The sequence below is a fragment of the Salminus brasiliensis genome, chromosome 13, assembly GCF_030463535.1.
Source record: "Salminus brasiliensis chromosome 13, fSalBra1.hap2, whole genome shotgun sequence".
NCBI lineage: Eukaryota > Metazoa > Chordata > Actinopteri > Characiformes > Bryconidae > Salminus > Salminus brasiliensis.
In genome coordinates, this window is record NC_132890.1 from 11,947,148 (window position 1) to 11,969,189 (window position 22,042).

Consider the following 22,042-nt stretch of genomic DNA (forward strand, 5'->3'; position numbering starts at 1 on the left):
CAATTCTCAGTCTGCGTTCTTGTGGATTTGTGAAACATCATCAGTTGCAGCCCAAGTACTGTTAAATTCAAAAGGTCACATCTAGCCAAATCAGATCCTCGATCCCCGAATGCCTGGATGCGTTCTTGTTCCACCCATGTTATCGAGGATGCATCAAGACGTGACTTGTGTGGACTTGGCACAGCCAAAGTGTATGAAAGCGCCTCTGGCATTACCACAGCAGCCCACGTAGATGGGTTTGTGCTATCTGGACACACATTCCGATCTGATCTCTTGCAAATAACAGTGTGGACAGACATCTCACAAGAAATTTGCCTGCAGTCTAAACACAAACACTGAAATGTGCAGGGCAGTGGATCCTCAAAAGTCCAGGGTTAGATTTTGGTTAGATTTTGTCTCAAATCTATATGAGCTTATCTTAAGATCATCATCTTAAGACCTAGAAGACAGCATTGTTATGATATTACATGAACAATGTACTGCCGTTCATTCTCGAGAAGTTTCATCTGTTCAAAATACCTTTACACTTAGTTATTCATGAAATCCTCTGCAATCAAACAGTACTCCGGCCAATGAAAGTTAAGACTTGTGGACCAACCATTCAGGTGTTATGACAAAGATGTGACTTACAACCTCTAGAGATTTATCTTGGGAAAGGTAACCTATCTTGTGAATGGCAAGGTGATAAAAGTGCCTATTTGTATCCCTGAGGCCGGCTGAAAAGGGACAAAGAAGGCGAGGGCAGGGGGGGCAGAAAGCTAGCTTCAGCTGAGAGCTTGACGATTCGATCCCATTGATGTGTTTCAAGAAGCAGTGATACTGTAACTCAAGACAAATACCATGTCCGACTTTGTGAACTATTCTAAGCGTCAGTTGCTGACACCAAAGCCGGGAGCTGAGGGGGGCGGCACATATGCGCCTTAACAAGGCCCACCCACAGGAATTGCTAGCCAGCGTAAGGAGCATTTGACTTGCTCTCTTTCAGTGTTGTGAAATAACTATCCGTTTATAGCCCCTCGCTTGCCGAGCTCAGATTCATGCAAAAGGCTCTGGGAACCCTTGCTTTAGGATGGTTTAGAGTACTGTTGGACGTTGTGGTTTCACATATGACGAAAGCACCCAGGGTAGAAGGTGAAGGGTAGAATTTGAGGTGAGAGGAGAGGCAGCCTGGCGTCTTTTGTGACCTTGGGTCTTTTCAGAGACTGAAGCTGGATTCCAGCAGGGACACATGGTCCAGACTGACAAGACCATCTGCTAAAGCGCCAGCCCTGGACAGGGAGGGAGTGAGGGAGGGAGGAAGGGAAGAGGTGAAGGAAAGGGAGGGGGGTTTAGTGGACACAGAATTCCTCCCACTGGGGTGTGGAGGCAGTAGATATTCTGGGAGATCACTGCCAGCACCTTGGATTGGGACTTGCTCCTTCGCCGTCTTCGAATGTCGCTGAAATCTCTGAAGGCTTCTATGGTGGCTTTTTGAGAAGAAGATCCAAGACTGGTCTTCAGTCTAAGGAGGACAGAAAGTCATCTTTTGGTTCCCTCAAGTTTACCAACGGTGATGAGCAACAGGGATCTTGGCTCAGGGGCTCTTGTATGCAGTGGATCCAGTTTCTCCCTCATCTCTCTGCACCCCAAGGCTGAGAGCGGTGGATTAAAGAGGCTGGTGGGTGCAGAGGTCCGGAGTAGAACGCCCGTCTTTCATCTGTTCCTCCATTGTCCAAACAGAGCAAGAAGAGGGGTCGTATGCTTGGGCTTCTTCTGAAGGCCGCAGAGTCAGGTGGATGAATATTTTTATGAGGCACTTTGTCGTAGAGATGGGCCAGGACCAAACGAAGCAGCAGATCGAGAAAGGGCTGAAGCTTTACCAGTCCAACGAGACAGGGAAAGCTCTGCAAGTCTGGATGAAGGTGCTGGAGAAGACATCAGATCCTGGAGGGAAGTTCAGGGCTTTAGGCTGCTTGATTACAGCACACTCAGAGATGGGGAAATACAAAGAGATGCTAAAGGTAACTATTTTTTTTAAATCTTACAGTTACACCCTTAAAAAGTGCAGCAAAGACAGAGACTGTATATAAAACCATAAAAGTTCAAAGGACCATTTGAATGCATAAATTGTTCTTCAGATACAAGGAAGACCTTTTGTAGATGGTCCTTTGAGGAACCTTTTAAAAAGTGGTGTTTTATGGCAGCAAAATTATGGGTTCCACTGTTTGTGTCAAAGGGCCCATTTTCAGCTCTATATAGAACCCTTCTTGCACTTTTTTCATGAAGAGCACTATTGTTTTGGTGCATTGTTTAAACAGATATTCCAGTTGTTTATTAGTATGGCATAAAAATAATTATATGCAAACTTTGAATTAATAACTCTGTAAATCTATAGATATTCTATAGATAGATAATCTGCAATCCAGATCCATAAATATATATGTAGAACAGTGTTTTAAAATAGTATCCTTAAACCTTTCTTAAGCCATCTTAAAAATATGAATGGCCAATAAAGTTTGTACTAGATTAGTACAGAGTTACTTGATCTATTTCCTATAAATTTGGAAATATTAAAGTACATATATATATATATATATATATATTATTGTATTTTAAGATGTAAAATGTGCAGAGCCATTTTTAATTTGTAGCTTCCGTTGGAAAGGGGTAAGGAGAGCCTTGTGCTATATGATCCGCAGGTCCTCAGTGTAGCTTGTTGACATAAAGCTCCTTACTCCCACAGAAACATGCTTTGCTATGCTTAGCGAAGACTTCATTAGCGAGTTAATACACTTAAACAACATAAACAGAATAGTCGTCAGTGGCGAACAGAGCCGTGGAAATTGCACTCGTACTTATCTGAGCTATCTGTACAATTCTAAGTAGAGCTAAGTAAAGCCGTTGCAAGAATCTACTTGACTGAGAGACTGAAGCGGTTTTAAAGCCATTTTAGCAGTTTGAAACATTGCTAGCAACTGAATCAAATCTTTTAAAAAAAACTCCTAAACACAGGCACAAGTAAACTGTAGTACTTGTGTTTCATTGCAGATTAGCAGTACGTTGACCCCTTCATAATATCAGGGTCAACAAGAGAAGAATTTGGATGATGAGGCCTAGTCTCCCAGGATACAGTAGTGTATGGCATGAAAGGATTCAACGTTGGCTCACTGAGACCATGTATAAATAATTCCAGAGCTTGCATAAGAGGATCCCACTGGTGCAACAAGTACATAAAATGTTTGGACATAGACTCAGCTGTCCTAAGCCTTCGGTGTGATTGTTCTGGTGACATGCTAATTTACACACGTTTGTTCCGTCATCCTCTCCTCCACTGACACTAATACATACACTCTGCCATCAGTACGCCCTAGCTCAGATCGACACAGCGCGAGAGATGGAGGATCCGGACTACCTAACGGAAGGCTACCTGAACCTGGCCCGCAGCAACGAGAAGCTCTGCGACTTCCAGAAGACCATCTCCTACTGCAAGACCTGTTTAAATATGCAGGGCACCACGGTGAGCCTGCAGCTCAACGGCCAGGTGTGCCTGAGCATGGGCAACGCCTTCCTTGGCCTCAGCGTCTTCCAGAAGGCTTTGGAGAGTTACGAGAAGGCACTGCGGTACGCGCACAACAATGATGACAAGATGCTGGAGTGCAGGGTGTGCTGCAGCTTGGGCAACTTCTACATTCAATTGAAGGTACTGCTCTCAAAGGTTTCAACCTCCAAAACAAACCCCATGTTGTGAGGTAGAGATTAGGGATGGCTATCGGTAGAAAATGCTGGAACGGGTGTCAGATTAATAATAGAATTGTTAATCCTGTAACAAATCTAGCCTGTAACAGCACACAATCACACTGTGGGATGCTATGTTGTTAGCTGTATGTTGCTACCTGTGGGGTAGTAGAGTGTAGAGTAGTTCTAGCATGATAGCCCCCTTTTACATTATTAAGTACTTGGAAGTACTTGTTTGGTATTTCCAGAATTACTAGAATGTACTCCGGGTTTGCCAGACACTAGAGGGCGCTCCTGAACAAGTTCATAATGAATAGTTTAATATGGATAATTTGAGTAGAATCTTTGATCATTGTATAAATCTTTGATCATTTTTATACTAATAATGCCCTCATTTCCTCAACACAGAACAGCACCACAACTCCAGTTAAACGGCTTTGTAAAAGTGCCACATTTGTAATAATGACTTCAGTGAGTGTGACTGATTTAATCATTTTTAATTACTTTATTGCAATGAAGTATGTGTTTAACACAAGGTTTAACTTCAAAGGGAGTCGTGTTAAATATGAGCATAGCATTAGCTGGCCAGGACGTTAATGTCCGGCCATGATTGTCACCAAACAAAGCAGTTGTGTTGTAACTGGCTGTAGTAGTAGTAGTAGCAGTAATGCTAGTGGCTTTATTGCCCAAAACCTTTTTAAATATACAGGTATGTTTTCTTTGCTTTGGAAGATAACTCTACTTTCCAAAATTAAAGAACAGTTAAAGGATCCTGAACAAGTGGTAAGTGGTAATTTAAGTTTTTAGCCGTTTAGCTCCATTCACCCCCTTTCATTGAGGACCTGTTGATGGGGTCCCTTTAGTGTTTTGATAAATTATTTGATAAAATGAAGGAAATAGGGAGTGGCCAGGCTCTTCATAAACTTGCTCTGGTATTTCTTGTTCCTGAGCTCCTCCTACACTTTCAGCAAACAATTTGTTTTGATTTGATTTAAGCTGCCACTAAAGGACACGCTCTACACATGCGTTGTTGACAAGCTGAGAGACACAGATTCGGACTGTTGCAGGAGAGCAGTAATTCAGATGTTACACAAATATGACTCAAATATGATTACACATGGTTACGTAGTTCTTGTGTGTGTTGTCCTTCCTGCTTCTCCAGAGTTACATAGTGCAGTTAACAGAGTCCTGGCCAAGAGTAGCAATGATAGAGCTGCTGTTCTCCTTTTAACAAGTCAGTGGAGCATCAACATGACTCTGAAGCTGTGACTGAAGCTCTGTAAGGGAAGTATTTGAACTAGCAGCAGTTCATTTTACAGCTTAGCATCAATGGTATCAATAAACACTCTTCTGCCCGATAGGTCATAAAGACAGAGCTGGCTCCGATTCATATGCAAGCCTCGTGAAATGAAGTCAGTACTATAGCTTTGATTCATTCCTTTGTGTTGGTTTTCCATCGATCCTACAGCTGGAATGATGCCATCTCAGGTGTCTACTTTCATTTTACTGTTCAAATTGTTCTGCACTAGACTCCATGAACCACCAGCTATTCCAACGACCTCTTACATACTCAACCTCCCACTAGGCTGAAGTCACTGTGCTGTAGTAATTCACAGCTAAAATAGGTCCTGCAGATTACGTGGCCGTAACAAACTGTCGACATGCAAGACGCAATGTATCAGCAGGCGAGCCAGGCAGAGCAGGCTGGTCCAGATATAGGCTTTTGTACTCACCTTGACACTGGAGATTTGTAGCGCATAATCCCCTGAATCCCCAGAGTGGTCTGCTGTAATGAGTGTGTGGCAAAAAGACATGTGGAAAATGTGCTCATATGTCGAAGCCGCCAGGTCTCAGAATATAGAAAATGCACAGTCCCAGTCCATTTTTAACTGCTTTAGTGTACAGTGCTCCTGCAGTTGTGTAGTCCAACCGCACTGTACTTTCGTGGTTTTTTCCTGCTGTAACACACTTGACTGTGCTTAAGAATAATGAATGATCACTAACTAATGATGCAGGAGAAAGAAAACAATGCTGTGTAGTTCAGGTAGATTACCGGATACAGTCTTTACTGTTTCTGATCACTCTTACTGATGTATTTAGTTTCCTGGAGCACATTTTCACATCACATTTCCACAACTCCTGAATGGTGAAATGATGGGTGCATAGTAAGACACCCCCCCCCCCAAATGTCACTAATACCCAGTTTCTGAAATTGATTTTAGCCACATGCATTTACACTTGGTAGTCAAATGCGGTTAGTCAGACTGAAATCCAATAGTTGTGTGGGACGGAATATGCAAATTCGTTTGTTGTGTGGCAATTGCTACTGGTGTTTTGGTTGCACTGGAAGGGGTGTTGGTTGTTGAATGCATCATGGCCAGACAGATGTGTTTACACTGCTAGAATGTGGCTTAGATGCTCCTCAGACCACCTCCTTTAGTGGTTTGAGTGACTAGATTTGTATCTATTGTATCTATTTTAAATGCATCTTGGCTGTGTTTACACTTGCATTTTTATGATGATCAAGATAAAATCCTGATAGTCATGACAGATTTAGTGACTAGGTCTAACAGGGTCTAATATGGGCATGATGCTGACTACAGAGCGACACACGTCTTCTGACACCTATGTACTTGATTTGGGTGCTAAAATCTTATCACCATATTATCTACGTCCCGAGAACAGCAATATCTTACAGGCTCATTAAAAGGGTACACATAGAAACAATGACCAGTTGTGTCAGTGTCAGTATAACTGTGTTTGTAGAAAATACTGACCACTAGACCCTCACTCGTCCTGCTGTAATCTTATTGTTGTCTGGATTCAAGAATTTCTCACTAATAAAGGAGTAATAATAATCTCTGTCAACACAATGTGATACTGTATTTCACGTATTTGGTTGAAATGAATATGAATATATGAATCAGAATATATGTGCTCTTGCAGGATTACGAGAAGGCCCTATTCTTTCCATGCAAAGCAGCCGAGCTTGTGAATGACTATGGGAAGGGGTGGAGCCTGAAGTACCGAGCCATGAGCCAGTACCACATGTCGGTGGCCTACAGGAAGCTGGATCGTCTGCCGGATGCCATGGAATGCTGCGAGGTACGAACTGGTGGAGGATTAGAGAAAGAACATGAGCTGCTAACCATTATTTCTGAAATCGATGACCATGGTGTCTTGCTGTAGCGTAGTGGATAAAGTAACCACACCATCTCCCTTGTGGCAGACTAGACTTGGATCCCCTAGCTGGGCCAGCACACCACACTAGACAGATAAGAGTCATTGGGCAAAGCTCATAACACTAACGGCATTAGTCGCTCTGAATAAGAGCATCAGCCAAATGCCATTCATGTAAATGTCATCAGTTTCCTGTAACTTTACCCCGTCACAGAACTGCCATCAGTCAAAGTTCTGTTGGTACAACAAGCCGTGTCTTATTTTACAGTTAGGAAAGAACAACAGAAGCCATGTAGTCTCCAGCATTTTAAGTCCAAGGTGTAAAATATTTTAATTATTGGTCAGTTTTTTGGCACTTGTTTGTTTGTGTCTGTAGATTCTTCCTAAATTAATGAAGAGTGAGAATTCTAATAGGACATGTGGTACCACAACCAGAGAACACAGTTGTACTTTTGCACAGCTCAATACTGGGGGGCTTTATACGTCTTTAGCTCACGCCTGGTGTTAGGCATGGTGCCAATAGGTTCATGTTTTTTCCTGTTTTATTGCCAGTACTTCTCTGCAGTGACTGGACAAGCTGTGTGTGTGTATTTGCACATCTGTGTCGGAAGTGTAGCAGAATGCAGGGATGCAGGGATATCAAATATATATATATAAAAAAGTAGACCTTATACAAAAAAGTAGACCTTCAGTGCATCCGCAGCAGTTTGAAAAGAGGGGGTGGCTGGTTGTGCGTGTGTCAGAAGAGACTCCCAGTGTTGAGAGCGTTACATGTGATGGGGATTACTAATGAGGGGGTTGAAAATTGGGTAAAAAAGGACATTTTGGAACTTTTGTTGGTTCTTCCATTCTTCAATTTTTAAAGAAAAGGTTCTTCTTCAATTTAAAACTATGGAGGAACCTCATAAGGTGCTTTACAGAACCTTCCAGAAAAGGTTATTCCAATAACCCAGTCTTAAGGATAAAAACCTTTGCAAAGAATGCTCACTACAGTGAGATACGTTCAAGAATGTGAGATATGTTCTGCATTTGACCTTGGATCCAAATATAGTAGCCTAAAGATCCTCTAGAAACCTTAATTCAAATGAGTCGTTTGATTTTGTACTAAATAAAAGCATTGAGGAACTATTGAGTTATTGGAAGAAGCTTAAGGTTCTTCAAGGAACTACTCATTTTTACAGTGATAGTAGCCTGACTTTCGCATTTTCAGAATACAGGTCTTTCTACACAGCTATCTGTAGTGTTTTGTAAGCTTGTGGAATAGTCTACTGTACAACATGAACACTGCAGAACAACATAGCGACATTTTTCCATAACCAAAATCACTGATCGTTATTAGGATTGATTTTTGATTTTCTCAGCTAATAATTGACCCCCTCCTCCCAACCTTACAAAGGCAGATAGATTACACATGGGATTCCTGACCACTGGTGACACAGTGAGGTCATTGTAGTTGTGTGGTCAGTATTTGCCATGCATCCCTCCACAGCAGTGCCACAACATACCGGTAGCAATCGATCAGACAGTGGTCAACAGACAATCTCAATATACTCAATATACTTTTCTACGAGGAACTTAAACCTTTGCAGACTGACGCTGGGAACCACTGTAAACATACCACAGCTTGCATCAGTAGTCACCTGAGCGTTTGAGTTTCAACACCTTAATCCCACCGGCTATCATATGTTGATCATATTTATCAGTCCCCTTGGCACAACCCTGGCCTCAGACTCGACGTTACTCTATGTGGCTGTGTGTGAGCCAGGACCAACAACTGACAGGTGCAGCTGTTTGTAGGACTTGTGCCAGACCCCACCCCTTTTACTCTAGCTGATAAAAATACGTCAGCCAAGAGCTCTCTACAGTGCTGAGGTGCCGTCTGAGAGGAGTGATAATGAAGAGCTTAGCCCTCAGCCCCTCTCTAATGACCAGAAGAGCCACGTAGCAGAGAGTCATCGCTTCGGACTGCAAGACTCACAATGTCGTGCTGCTGGGGGACAGACGACAGAGTGGTGCATTCCACATTTATAGCTCTGTTACAGGAGGGTCAAATTTCAGCTTTCCTGCAAGTGACAAGGGGGCTGAGGTTCTGAAAGTCGCAGGAAATGTAAATAGATTAATGAAATAGATTGATGAAAGATCTACTTTGCACAATGTTCACCTTATCCTAAATGTTGTTGATCTGTCAAGACATGGTTTGGTGTCCAAAGTTTGCTTCTTAAGTTGTGTGCTGGTGTTTGTTCATACTAGAAATGCCATATCTGTATCAGTGGGTATATTATTGCCCATTCTGCCCTGCAAAAGGCTTCTAGTTATGTGAGATTCCGGGGCTATCTTGCATGCACTGCTCTTTTGAGGTCTATTCACAGATTTTCAATGGCATTAAGGTCAGGGGCCTGTGAGGGCCATGGCAAAACCTTTAGCTTGCGACTTTTGGGTCCATTGGGAATTTTCAGGCGTGTTTAGAAGCCATTCTCTCATCATCTACAGCTGAAATTGCTGGTTACTATTCCTTGTGCCACTGGCTGTAACACAAGCCCAAAGCATGATCCATCCACTTCTGTACTTAACAGTTAAAGAGGTGTTCCTTTCATGAATTCTGCAAAGTCTCCAAATATACCTTTGCTCATTGTGGGCAAATTGTATTTTTTATCATACCTTTGGTGAATTTGTCAAATCTGTAAACCACACTGGGCAGCTATATTAGAAAATGTGTCTTTTAAGTATGTGCTTACATTATTAAATGTTTTTAATTGAGTGGGTTTTTTTGTATTCTATTATAATTTTAAGAAAGTTTACAGAGAATTCATCACACTCATTATGAAAGACATCCGTGGAGCAGCACAACTAGCTAGTTATTGGTATGTAACATTAGTTATGCTAATGAAAGAATGACAGCTGTCAACTCACCTCAGCTTGTCATTTACAGTCATTTAACCCCCATGGGCAGTAGAAAGGCCACTGTTGTACACAGAGTAGCAACACTGTGATTGTTTTGCCCTTATAGGCAGGTGTAATGCATTATTTTCTGTTTTGGACACTCTCCATGGTGCTACAGGACACTAAACAGAACTGATACGCAATGAATGAGGGCGCTCGACTGTCGGTGTACACCAAACATGTCTTGAATGAGGGGGAAACTGTGAATTTGATTTTCCAGGAATCGATGAAGATCGCACTGCAGCATGGAGATCGTCCTCTACAGGCCATGTGTCTTCTGAACTTCGCGGATATTCATCGCTGCCGAAATGATGTTGATGTAAGTCAGCTTCAGCCCTGGATGTTTGTAACTGTATAACAAACATTAAGCCATGACTCAGAATTGAGCTTTTTTTTGTATCAATCCCTCAAATACAAAATTAGCCCCCTCCCCTACAGACATCTATTAAATGCATTTTTTTTTTAAAGTAAAAAATGCAAATTCCAGACTTTTGACTGGTAGATATTTTTGTGCTTTAGTGTTTATTCCTTCCAATGCAAATCCCTTCCAATGCCTGTCTGAAAAATATGTTTTCAATTCTGAGAACCTTGCAAGAACCACTGCACTGTGCTAAAAATGTAAGGCTGATTATCTCATTGGCGTTCTCTCACCTGTCCAGAAAGCATTCCCTCGCTACGAGTCTTCAATGTGTATAATGACAGAGATTGGCAACCGCTTGGGACAGGCATCCATCTACTTGGGGGTGGGGAAGTGTTGGCTGCTGCAGAAAGAGCATGACAAGGTTGAGAAACTTCCATTTAATAATTGAATAATTCTACAGAAACGTCTTTAGAATAATAATTCAATGTCTGGTCATTTTAATGATCTATTTCTGACTCTCCTCCAGGCACTGGACTCTATCCAGCGAGCATGCGAACTAGCAGAGGCAATAGGCAACAAGGTGTGTAGTGCCCATAGCCTTCCATAGCCTTCCATAGCCTTCTAGCTCCAATTCAACAGAAAAAATGAAAACCCTTCCCAGGATTTTGTTCCTAAAAACTGCCTGGACACCTCAGCTGTTGTTTTTAGGAATTAGAGAAGAAGGACAACAAAATCCTGGGCATGATCTTTCTGTTTAGTGGACTTACATTTCTTCCACACCTGAAACCTACGTTCTTCCACAGCTGTGTTCTCTGAAGGTGCACTGCCTGACAGAAGGCATCTATCGCAGCAGGGAACAGCAGGAGGAGCTGAGGGAGCAGGTGGTGAAGTTCTTGCAGTGCGTGGAGGAGCTGGAGCTCTACTGCGGCATGTGTGGGGAGTCCATCGGGGAGAAGAACCAGCAGCTGCAGGCCTTACCTTGCTCCCACATTTTCCATCTCAAGTAAGCAGTTAATGGATTTTGGATTTTGGCAACAACAAGAATTTACTCAACATACACTATCTGGACAAAAGTATTGGGACACCTGCTCATTCGTCATTTTAGCGTAAGCAGAGGCACTGGCCCGCTACTATGTTGAACTGCAGTATCGGTTGTTTAAACACTACTGTGTTTAAGCCAATGATATGTCAATACAGTTCTGTGTGTCTCAACCCTCATATCTGTAGCCTTGGAAAAACAACTCACACATGACCTTTTATGAGCTCAGTAGAAGGGATGGATGAAGTAGAGAGAAACTGTGCTTAAGTGAAATTGTGGGTACACTACTCCAGTAAAAGTGAAAGTATGAAGCCGAAAAAAAAACCTGAGTGAAAGGGGAAAGTATACTATATGGAGAAAAGTATTGGGACACCTGATCATTCTTTGTTTCTTCTCAAATCAAGGGTATTAAAACATGAGTTTATGCTGCTTTTCTTGGAATAACTCTCCCTACTGTCTGCACGATTTTGGAACATTGCTGTGACAAGAGTGTTAGTGAGGTCAGAAAATTTAATGATCACCATCTAACCTTATTTCTGAACTCCCCAACTCTTCCCAAAAATATTGGATAGAGCACCATAATTCCAGAAAACACAGTTCCACGGCTTCACAGCTCAATGCCCTCTAGCCCATGCCTAACATTAGAAATGGTGCCAATAGGTTTACATATATATCTTCTCCAGAGAGTTCTATTCTGTGTTTAGAACTTCTCTACAGGGACTAGGCAAGCTGTGTTTGTGCATTTGCACATCTGTGTCAACAGTGGGTGCAACATAAAGTGTCTAATGCATTCATTAGAAGGGGTGTCCACAAACATTTGGACATGTAGTGTATGTCTGGATTACAAATCCATACTTGTTCCAGCCAGTTCAGCTCCCTACGACCAGGACTTGGTTTAACCACCTTTTGCTGCAATAACAGCTTAACATCTATTGGGGGGTGCGCTTCGACCTTTCTCCCAATCTTCTGGACAATAGATTTGCTCCAGGTCAGTTCAGGTTGATTAGATGATGCCTGTGGACCGCAATTTCCAAACCAGGGTTATCTTGCAGTATCAATGGCACCCAATATCACACTATCTCTGGAAAGATGCTGCTCCATCCAATATCTTTCGGATGAGTTGGGGAGTTTGGTATGAGGTGGGGTGGTGATTATCCAACATCCTGACCTCACTACTTGTCACTAAAAGCAATCAAATGCTCACAGCAATGCTCCACAATCTAGTAGAAAGCCTTTCCTGGACTGTAGAAACAGTTACTCTCGAAACAATGAATGAACAGGTGTCCCAATACTTTTGTCCATACAGTGTAGTTGTCTGCTTCAAGATATGTTTGTCATTTTTGAAATACAATAAGTGATGTATATTAACTGTATTAGCTGTATCTTCAAACAGGCATTTGACTATCACCAATAGCTCTGTTTGGACACATTTCTTGATGTATTTATTTAATTATGTTTATTTTACAGCTTATTTTACTAATTATTTGCAATTCTATAAATGTCTAAGGTTGCACAGCACTAGTAGACCTATATTAGAATCATGTTCTATATTTATTTGTGATCATACTGGTCGCTGCTTTAGATTCTTTATCGATTTCTGTTCACACAGGTGCCTGCAGACAAATGGGACACAAGGCTGTCCGAAATGCCGCCGTGCCTCCATGAAGCCAGGTTTTGTATGATGGTCAGTGGTTACAAGTCCAGCCTCGGACAGACCGACCTGTCAGAGTGGCTCCTCTTGAGATAAAGATTGCAAAGTTCTTTACCAGGAGACACAGATACAGACCGAGGGGGTCGTGTTCATCTCCACTCTGCTCACGTCCACCCCTATATTCATCTCAAGACTGAACACATCATCCCACCAGGAGAAGAAACCATAATGGAAAGCTTCAGCAGTTGGCACAGCAAGACTTTGAAGAGACACCACTGACTCTGACCTGTATCTGTATCAAAACCACGCTGGGCTGAGGCAGTGGCTTCATTAACTGCCTAAAAGACCAAACATTGAGTCGAAGAGGTGCATACACTTATCATCTTGCAGCTTCAGTCAACACTGGCTTTGGGCTCTGGATCATGTTCTCATGGGATTTTGATTCAGGTAGACTTTGGATCTTTTCGGTATGCCATTACTTGGCATCTGTATCTTTATATATATATAAAGCCATTGTGCAGCATTAAACAGCAGTGACCCTGCAGGCAAAATCATTTTCTCACATGGCATTGGTGTGCCACGAACAGACTCCTAAATCCTACCTATTTAAACGCTAAGACTTGAGGATACACTTGTGTATATACTTTTTAATACAAAAAAGCTACGAGGCATCAGTAAATACACAGTTTTACAGGACTTTGGTGTTATTATCAAGGCAGCTAAAAGCAGTTTGCCTTTATTTGTTAGTTGCCAAGCTCTGTTTGCTGACAGACGTTAGCAGAACTAGCAGTTGTTGTTTCAGTTGTTGGCCTACTAATTAGACCAGTTATGTACTGATCCCAGATGTAAACGTTTGTCAGACTGATTTGATATAAAATCGATAGAAAGGTCAAATGCTTCCACTACTGAAATAAAATGTGCTGCTTTCAGGTCAACAGCCTCCCAAAGCAGGTTTGCTATCAGGTTAACACTCTACCGAACCTTTTTTCAGAAATATCTTGAGATCAAAATTGTTACAAATGCCTTTTTTATTTGTATTATTTTTGCCATGTTGTAACGTTCATTTTGTAACACTGTAGGATTGTGGGATTTGACATTTTTGGAATGCTTTGAAAATGACCCAAATGTTTTTGTTTTTTTCCTGTTGTTTCTCCTTATGTGAATTCTTTCATTTCACACTCATTTGAGTTTGCATAATATGTCATTTAGGTAAGATTGCATATCATTTGTTTTATCATACTACCAAAATGTATCATGTAGGTGACCATGCAAGAAGTACTCAATGTCTGCTGCAGTGGTTCTCAATCCAAGTCCAAAGAATCCCTCCTACTACATGTTTTACCCTGCATACTAGGAGTGTGACGATTTGGTTCCCACCATGGTTTCTTTTCATTTCATCTAGTTTAGTTTTTCAGCCGTTTAGTCCCCCCAGAGGTAGCGCTTGTTAGCCTGAGTGCTAATTAAGCAACACACACACACACAAAAGCACAGTCATGATTTTGTGAGTTGTTAAAAAGGCCTGAATTTCAGTCAAATAGGTCTAAGGTGAGTCTTTCTACATGGGCGGAGAGGGCAGATGGGCGAGAGAGAAGGAGAAAGAGGCAGGGCAGGGGGGCAAAAAAGTTTCCATAGGAATACTCCTAAATTACTACAGTTTCAGCAATGCACGATTGTAAAATGACTGTATTTAACAAAATACCATGTATTCTCTGTGTGACTGCTTGTGGCAAACTGTGACCCCTGTACCATGACACTTATACCCCTAATGCATGTAATTAGGGTGGCTCAGTGTTTAAAGCACCGGTTTGTTGATCACAGAGTTGTAGATTCAATACACTCTATGCAGAACATACAGTGTTTGGAGCTCTAGGCACTGGAACTGAGAACCACTGATCTGCTCTGCTGTTCCCTCACCATACTTGTTATTCCATAGATAGGACAGCAAATATTGCTTGCATGGTTTCCCAAAATACATCCACCTATTTGGAAGCGTACTAGGGGGAATTAGTCTAATGTGGGACATTTTTGCATTAGGGTGCTTCCTGTTTAAAGATTGCTCGGCCTATCCTAGCACAGCTTGTGTTAACCCATAGTTTTATTGACTTTTATTTACTTGAGGACGACCTACTCATAATAAAGCTCAAGTGTCCCACATTAGGGCAGATCACCCTGCATATTAAATACATATACATACACCCTAAAAATATTGAAAAAAAATTGCACACCAGAGGGAGGAGGATTTCTACCGTATCGTACATAGTTAATGCTGAGCATGGCGACTCTTAATGAGGTGTAAAATTATTTCTTATAACGAAATGGGAGCAAAGTGAGAGAATGCTGCTCTTCTACTTGTGTATCTTTTCTTACTGTCTTGACTTAACTGTGTTGATTAAACCTTTTGTTTTCAGAATTAAAATAATTCATCGTCCAATTTTACTAACATATTGCATGTTGCCCAATGTAGCTATCTCACATTCTGGCAACTCACAGTCCATAACTACCTCGTTACATTCGTTCTTTACAATATTAGCATGTTTGTGCTTCAGAGTCAGATTGAAGCTCTGATTGTGTAACTAAAGAGAGGCTGAATGTTTGAGAATTGTCGTAAAGGCGAACCCAGTGGCCTTTTTTATAGTGAAAATGCAATAAAAATGTATTTGCTACATTTACTGGCAGTCTCTTCCTTTTCCTTAAAGGGAAATACCATGTAGTGTACAATAACATCAAAGGGTTTTTTTTTCTTCTATTAATAGACACAGCATAGTATCGGTAATGGAAAACTGTGGGCCCACGTGACATGTCTACATATTTTTGTCACGTCAGGGTCCAGCAGATCTGGTTAAACCAGTATTGTACTGTATGTGAGCAGTCAACATTTCCCAAAAGCTAGCTTGACTCAAAGGACATCGCAACACACAGTTTCATGAGCGGACTTATTCTCCTAGCACAAGCAAATGGCCACAGAATGTCCATTTTCTGAAGAGGATCTGTTGTGTCCTGTGTGCTGTGAGGTGTTCAGCTTCCCTGTTAAACTGACATGTCAACACAACTTCTGCAAAGTCTGCATTCAGGCGTACTGGGAACGAAAGGAATCGCAGGAGTGTCCTCTGTGTCGGCACACAGAGAGCATGAGAAGGCCCCCGATCAACCTGGCCCTAAAGATAGCCTCGGATACCTACAAAAAGCAGGCCAGTCAGGATGCGGTCAAACCCGACGACCTCTGCCCGATACACAGGGTGGAGCTGAAGCTGTTCTGCCAGAAAGATGGGAAGCCAATCTGCCTGGTCTGTCACTCGTCTAGGGACCACAAAGACCACGAGTGTTGTCCCATAGCAGAGGCAGCCGCGGACAGAAAGGTAAGACAGTCTGGCTGATTTATGTTCTCAAAATATGTCATACAATCCAGATACACTATTTGTCCAAATGTTTGTGGACACCCCCTCAGCTTCTTTAAGTGAAGCACCCACTGCTGCCACAGATGTGCAAATGCACACACAAACACAGCTCTAGTTTAGTCCCTGTAGAGAAGAACTGCAGAAAGCATGAGGACTCTCAGGAACAGATATGGAAAGATGGTGCCCCATCCAATTACTTTTGGCATAAGTTGAGGACCCTGTCCTCACTAACACTCTTGTGGCTGAATTACAATCAAATCATCAGAGCAATGCGACACAATCTAGTAGAAAGCCCTCTTCCCATGACAGTAGAAACAGTTTCTCCAACGAAAGCCGGAGATACTTAATACCCTTCAGCAGGTGTCCCAATATTTTTGTCCATATAGTGTACCTGCCGTGATTCTACACATTACTATTGGACTGATGCCCTAAACACTAAATATTTGTGCCATGAAGATGCCTCACCCTTTCCTTGTAGCTTCAGCCTCACCTTGCCTGAGGATCTTGTTCATGACTTGTGTCTGCATGCCCCTCTCTACAGAAAGAGCTTTCCAAAAAGTATGACGCTCTGAAAAAACACCTTAAAGCTGTTGAAAAGACGAAGGGAGGTTTGGAGGAACTTGAAGCGCACATAGAGGTAAACTGCAGTGCTGTACATAATGCCTGTCCAAGCCTTTCCTTCACCCTGAAAAACGCTTTACAGTAAATGAAAGCTAGCGGTGCCAGTTAGCATAACCTCAGATAGGGGTGGCCAATATGATGATTTTCTGTCATTGTTGTGGTCAGTTATCATATCATATCACTGTACACAAGTTTCTGAGTTCTGAGAGAATGATACAGACAAATTATTCAGTCATTTCTATCAATTTTAAAACATGTACATTATGTAGTTCTGAGAGTGTCTTACTAAAGTGTGAGCCACCTATATTAATTTAGGTCAGGGTGCAGAATTGAGGGCCAAAGTTCTGCAAAGTTGAGTGATTTCCCTGCATCTAGGTGTGCTTCCGGCCCTCCAGGACTGTAATTCCTCACCAGTTAGTCCTTTTTAATGGCATTTATTGCTGCAAAGCATACAAGGAATGTAGCTGCACAAAATTCTGGTGCTCAGTTTTATTGTATGCAGATTTTGTTTATTTTGGGACATTTTTCCTTGTTTTCTCCCCAAATTAGTCATTTAAAGGTAAAGGTGCACGTATTTGTCACTGTACACTGTACAGCAAAATGTGTCCTCCGCATTTAACCCATCTGTGGTAGTGAACACACACACACACACTAGTGAACTAGGGGCTGTGAGTACACACACACACCCAGAGCGGTGGGCAGCCAACTCCAGCGCCCGGGGAGCAGAGAGGGTAAAGGGCCTTGCTCAAGGGCCCAACAGTGGCAGCTTGCCGAGCCTGGGAATCGAACCCACAAACTTGTTATCGATAACAAGTTTGTGGGTTCGATTAGTAGTATATTATGACATTTTATTTTCACCATATCGTCCACCCCTAATCTTAGTTCTTTAAAGCTAAATGGCTCCTTAAGTGGTCTTTAAATACTGCCTGAAGCAATTCTTTGATTTTTGATTATTTCAAGACCCAAGCCGCTCAGACTGAAGCCCAAATAAGAGAGGAATTTGAGAAACTCCACGACTTCCTGAGGGAAGAGGAGCATGCCCGGGTGATAGTGCTGCATGAGGAAACAGCCAGGAAGACTAAGGCAGCCAGGGAGAGGCTGGAGGACGTCACTCAAACCTTTGAAAAACTCTCAGAGATCCTAGCCGAGATTGAACACACCATGAAAACAGATGACATAGCATTTTTAAAGGTCTGCATGAGTCTTCATATTGAATCAATGATATTAAAATGATTTTATATTTACATAATTATTGCTGTGGCTGTTAACTGATTTCACTTTCTCTTTCTGACAACTTTCCCTTTCTTGTAAAGGACTGTAAGGAAGCAATAAGAAGGTATGCAAGCAGCATTATTTAACCCTTTAACGCAGAAAGGCATATTATTCAGTAACTACAGGGACTTCTGTACAAACTGGTAGAGCTATTCTTTGGCTTTCTCTGGAGGTTTCTCTGGACCTCTGCTACCATAGGCTGTACCATTGGGGCTGGAATATTGATGAGTGGAAGCAGGGGTGATTCTAGATTACTCCTTGTACTGGGGCACCCAGAATTTAGAGGGGCGCAATTGTACCCCTCTGCTTGCCTAATAATAAATTTGTAATATTACTATCACACACATGCATTAAATATTTCTTTTGCAGCATGAAACTACGATAACTAGATAACACAGGCTTTTAAAATGAGTAGTTTACTATAATACCGGCTATATCACAACACACGTTTTGCAAGCTTGGGTTATTAATGCTCTACTAGCTCATAGAGCCTATACTAAAGTAACTGATGACTTTGCTGGTTTAATTAATGGCTTTGCATCAGTGGTCTATTATGTATTTTTCATAGGTTACATTGTTATAAGTGGCTGACTTTCTTTTAAATATGTACAAATGCCCTGTAGTAGCATGTCGCATAGTTCTGCGTTGCAATCCAGGAGAAGTTAGCAGAGCACAACAACATTTTACTAGAGTTTGGGTATAAGTTTGGGTCTAATGACGCCCCTGGGTAGAAGCTTGTCCTTGATATGTCTTGCTGTGTTGTTGGTTTTGTGCATGTGGGACAAAACATGAGAAAACATACTAACATTAGACTACAAATGTATTTATAGGGCTTGTTACCCAATACAGGAAGCAGAGTATCCAGAAGATGCTCTCATAGACACTGCTCAGTACCTGGGATCATTAGCGTATGGGGTTTGGAGGAGGATGGGAGAAGAAGTGAAACTCTGTAAGTATGCTCAGGTTCAGTGCAGTTTTTAACATGCCCTCATCAACTCATACTGACCATTTCTCCTGAGGGGGATGCTCAGTGCCATTTGAAGGATCCTTCCATTACTGCGTTATCTCCAGTGATGTGTGATAGTAGACCTCTGTGAGGGAAGAGGGAGGGAGTCAACATAAATGTAGACTTTAGCAGCAAAACCTACCAGAAATTATTGCAATCTAAAGCAGTTCTATTTAAACATGAAAAAGCACAAGCTAGAGCAAGTTATCGGCCACAGTTTCCCATTTTTATGACATTTACTTTTAAAAAATGTCATATTTTACATTCGTTGAATGTAAAGTGACATATTGTGAGATATTTTAGTAGTCCAGAGTCCAGTATGTAATATCATTAAATAAAAATGTAAGCGAAGTAACATGCCTGAAGCTCATCCTCCCAATCTAAAATCCCACAAATACCATCTCTACCTTCTTCACGTGTCTTTGACAAGTCTTTGCAACCCTTCACCAATCATCACCCCCCTTTTAACTCTGTCAAATCTCTCATTCCTGGCTCCACTTATTGGAGAGAAGGGACCCGGCTTCCTTCCACAACCAGAAGCCACCTGAACTCCAGCCCAAAGCTCCCTAAGTTCTCCCCCCTCTTCAGTCTATACCTTAATAATACCTCCTTTACCACAAACTACTGCAACAGTGCTGCGTAGCATGAGGGTAATCACCTTGTGGCACTGCAGAGATGTTATTGAGGCCCAGGTTGCTTTGATAGTGGCCTTCAGCTCATCTGTTTTGCTGGGTCTGGATTTCCCAAACCTCTGTATGTACAGTTCTAGAGTAAGTTGGTGAATCAAGCACAGTAATATAATTTCCAAGTGAACTGCAGAATTCATTTTTTGTGATGGGGAGCTGATCTGATCTTCTGAATTTTCTAGGTCCTTTTACTCTTGATCCCAACACAGCCCATCCCAACCTGCTACTCAGCGATGAACTCTCAAGTGTGTGCCATGGAAAGAGGCAGCACCTTCCAGATAACCCTGAACGGTGCTCTAGCCGCATGGCGGTGCTGGCTTCTACTGGCTTCACATCAGGGAAGCACTGCTGGGATGTGGAGGTGGGGGGAAACCGGGAGTGGTACATCGGAGTGGCACAAGAATCCATCAAAAGGAAGACCAGCGTCTTTCTCAACCCGTCAGAGGGGTTCTGGGTCATTGGACTAAACAACGGGGACACGTACTGGGCCCAGATGTCGCCTCGTACCCGTCTAATACTGAAAAGGAAGCCACAGAGGATCACTGTGGAACTGGACTACGAGAAGGGCAAGGTTGTGTTTTTGAACGCTGCAGACGGGAGCACTATCTACACATTCAGAGACAAGTTCACGGAGAGGGTGTTTCCTTATTTTTCCCCAGGGATTCATAAGGAGGGTAAATACCCACTGAAGATCTGTCCTCTAAAAGTATCCATAATGGTCCACCCAGGATGTTCTGTATAGCTAGATCTGTAAATGCAGAACATGCAGTAGTGGCCTGCTACCACAATTATGTTTGTCATATTATCAAGTCCTATATAATCAAGTCCTTTATTTTAATGAGAAATGCACTGCAATCCCTGTAGTGAAAGTAGTAGAATGTAGTTGTGTTTAATTTCCAGGTCTTTCCCAAACCATTGTAGTTAGACAGCAGTACCTCTTTTTAGTCTTCCGAGAACTATATTCTGATGTGTAAATGAAAATTAAATGCCAGTGATCCACCTGTGTAACAAAGCAATGACCACAGTTTCTCCTGAAGTCTTTATATTTGTCATCTACTAATATATTATAAATACAGAAGAAAGTACTTCAGATATGCAACAGACGTGTGTGTAGTACTATTTGGGGAAAACTACTATATATTTACCAATATATTTTAAAACATGCAGTTTTCCATGTAATAGGTCATATGTTGGAATGTTTTGCAACTAGAGTACATAATATTTTACAATATATCACTTTCTGTTTCTGTTGCACAATCCATGTCAATATCTGATAATCAGCAGCTACATGTATATTGTAAAATATATATACATATATTATGAATATACACAAAATATATATAAATATTTAAATTTTTAGTGGAAATGCATCAATTTTGTTTGACATTTTGCAGGATAATCAGTATTGCTTGGCTGTCTCAAATCCGTTACAATCACAACTAATGGAATTGTAGATACCACAAATGGAAGGATGAATAGCAGAGTGGTCCTTACTGACTTGCGTTTAGTAGTGTCTTAGAGGAACTTAGAGGTATCTTTGAATTTTTAGCCTTTTCAATAACTAGATTATTCTTGGGTAAATAGCAAAGCACTTTTGTAAGTCGCTCTGGATAAGAGCATTTGCTAAATGCCTTAAATGTAAATGTAAGGCTGAACTTAAAAACAGAACTAAAAATATATAATATTTTGTAAATGTTTTTTGCATTTTAGTTCCAAAGGGAACCAAAAAATCACTTGAAACATCTGAAATAGTGATGTCGCAGGCAAAAGTGTTTGTTTTTGTCCCTTTTTCGAAAAAAAAAAATTTTTTTTGAATATTGAAATATGTATTTGAGTGTTGAGTATGACAAGATATAAGATGATTAGTTTTAAGTGCTTCAATTAAAATTTCATTTTCAATTTTGTCGTTTTCAAAGACAAAACGAAAATGAATAAGTAGTTATATGTTAAGCACTAATTTAAGCATCAGTTGTTTGGGCCTCTGTTAAATTTAGTCATTAACTTAAAAGGAGGTGAATATTTATGCAATAACATATTTTACATGATTTAATTTTATTTAATTAAATTCTTGAAAAAAGCCAAATTATATTGACCATGATTGCATTAATAAAAGCAACAAAAGGGTAACATATCCAAGGGTTGTGAATACTTTTAGGAGGTACTGCAATCCTCATTTA

General features: G+C 41.4%; 2 protein-coding genes across 3 annotated transcripts; both read left to right on the top strand.

Moving 5' to 3' along the window:
• Positions 1-1,655: 1,655 nt before the first annotated feature.
• Positions 1,656-12,925, top strand: rapsn (receptor-associated protein of the synapse, 43kD). 2 transcript variants are annotated; one of them, XM_072695586.1, is made up of 8 exons: positions 1,656-2,000; positions 3,341-3,679; positions 6,661-6,819; positions 10,055-10,153; positions 10,494-10,616; positions 10,722-10,775; positions 10,999-11,198; positions 12,844-12,925. In XM_072695586.1, exons 1-8 carry the CDS (start codon positions 1,776-1,778, stop codon positions 12,914-12,916), a joined length of 1,272 nt encoding a protein of 423 aa, XP_072551687.1. In that variant the 5' UTR covers positions 1,656-1,775; the 3' UTR covers positions 12,917-12,925. The 2 variants fall into 2 exon arrangements, with proteins under 2 accessions (XP_072551687.1, XP_072551688.1); XM_072695587.1 differs by lacking the exons at positions 10,494-10,616; positions 10,722-10,775.
• Positions 12,926-15,836: 2,911 nt separating this feature from the next.
• Positions 15,837-20,607, top strand: LOC140575480 (zinc-binding protein A33-like). Its single transcript, XM_072695830.1, has 6 exons — positions 15,837-16,241; positions 16,822-16,917; positions 17,862-18,092; positions 18,215-18,237; positions 19,004-19,122; positions 20,048-20,607. Exons 1-6 carry the CDS (start codon positions 15,840-15,842, stop codon positions 20,605-20,607), a joined length of 1,431 nt encoding a protein of 476 aa, XP_072551931.1. The 5' UTR covers positions 15,837-15,839.
• The last annotated feature ends 1,435 nt before the right edge of the window (positions 20,608-22,042 follow it).